We start from the raw sequence: 1490 nt of genomic DNA, 5'->3' as shown, positions 1-1490 counted from the left end.
GATTTTTTAAGTGTGGTCATTGAGAAAGGCTGTAATATTTCTAGAAATATATTTGAGTTGTAATGAGACTTAGCTGACGTCCTTCTTCAAACGGCGAGACTTCTATTTCTCATATTGAATAAACGTTTAAGATGAGTTGTTTGATTGTCGGTCTTAAAAAAAGTATAATAATAATCTATACTACATCTACAATAGGGGTATAAAGCCATGAAAAAAGTCACTTAAAAGAGACGCAACAAAATGCTTTTTCTTCACGTACATTAGTACTTTTATTTATGTTTTCCCTTGACTGTCTGCGTTTATTTACTGTTTTTTAATAAAATGCAGGTGTCAAAACACGTTATATCAAACTTCCTCAATCTTGGACAACAGCTCTTTGTGTGGGAATATGGGTGACTCCCAAAAGCCTTTGCCTCTTCCAGACATGTATAATAATTCTCGTCTGTCAGCGAAATATTACGAGAATAATGCGCAAGAACAGAGCGAGGCCTTTTACACTTGCTTAAAGGACCTACGAGAAACCAGGGCAGCGCATTATATAACACAGATCCGTAGTATCAAGTGTGAATGCACATTTTTAATTAACAGAATTTAACGTTTGTAGAGCAAAATTCCAGATTGAATTTAATACAAAAAGAGCAAATTAATGTAAGCAAACATCAATTTTTCTACTAACTTTGAAGTTATGGCTTATTCTGTCTGGGCTGTGTTCCAGTTCTAATTCTGAAACCGTACTAAATCAAAACAAAGAACGTAATCTAACAACCCCAGACAACACAAACCCGACGGAGAAGTTAGTGACTAGAATAGACATCAGTTCTAGTCTTGGAAAATCAAGTAAAAACTATTTTAAGCGAGAAGACGGGTGGCTCTTAAAAGAGCCTTTGTGTGTGCGCGCTGCAGCGGAGCTCTACTTGGAGCTGGTGTACTTGGTGACGGCCTTGGTGCCCTCAGACACGGCGTGCTTGGCCAGCTCCCCGGGCAGCAGCAGACGCACGGCGGTCTGGATCTCTCGGGAAGTGATGGTGGAGCGCTTGTTGTAGTGAGCGAGACGAGACGCTTCACCGGCGATGCGCTCGAAGATGTCGTTGACGAAAGAGTTCATGATGCCCATCGCCTTCGAAGAGATCCCGGTGTCAGGATGAACCTGCTTCAGCACTTTGTAGACGTAGATGGCGTAGCTCTCCTTCCTGCTCTTCCTGCGCTTCTTTCCTCCCTTCGCTGCGGTCTTAGTGACGGTCTTCTTGGAGCCCTTCTTAGGCGCGGACTTCGCTGGTTCAGGCATGATGCTGCTGACGAGTCAATGATCAGAAACAACCGGACAGAGCCGTTTATATTCACTAGCCTATGCTAATTTACACAGAGATGTGGACGCTTCTGATTGCGTGTTTTCACAGACTAAACCCATAAACCCGTGTGTGATTGGACAACTCGAAGTATCACGAGCGGAACGAGGGCCAATCACAGGCGGTGAAATGATAGCCCCGCCC

The 1490-nt window shown here is 43.4% G+C and overlaps 1 protein-coding gene across 2 annotated transcripts in view; it reads right to left on the bottom strand.

Moving 5' to 3' along the window:
- Positions 1-557: 557 nt before the first annotated feature.
- Positions 558-1490, bottom strand: part of LOC107676740 (histone H2B-like) — a 14044-nt gene continuing 13111 nt past the window's right edge. Inside the window, exon 2 of one of the 2 annotated variants that reach the window (XM_016471401.1) lies at positions 558-1292. In XM_016471401.1, the coding sequence (XP_016326887.1) occupies positions 911-1285 (375 nt within the window). In that variant the 5' untranslated portion in view covers positions 1286-1292 and the 3' untranslated portion in view covers positions 558-910. The remainder of the gene's footprint in view (positions 1293-1490) is intronic. The other variant, XM_016471402.1, reaches the window with a different exon arrangement.

This window comes from Sinocyclocheilus anshuiensis, unplaced genomic scaffold (genome assembly GCF_001515605.1).
Source record: "Sinocyclocheilus anshuiensis isolate Anshui unplaced genomic scaffold, SAMN03320099.WGS_v1.1 scaffold2186, whole genome shotgun sequence".
NCBI lineage: Eukaryota > Metazoa > Chordata > Actinopteri > Cypriniformes > Cyprinidae > Sinocyclocheilus > Sinocyclocheilus anshuiensis.
The sequence above is the reverse complement of the archived record's forward strand: the minus strand, read 5'-3'. Positions and strand labels throughout refer to the sequence as shown.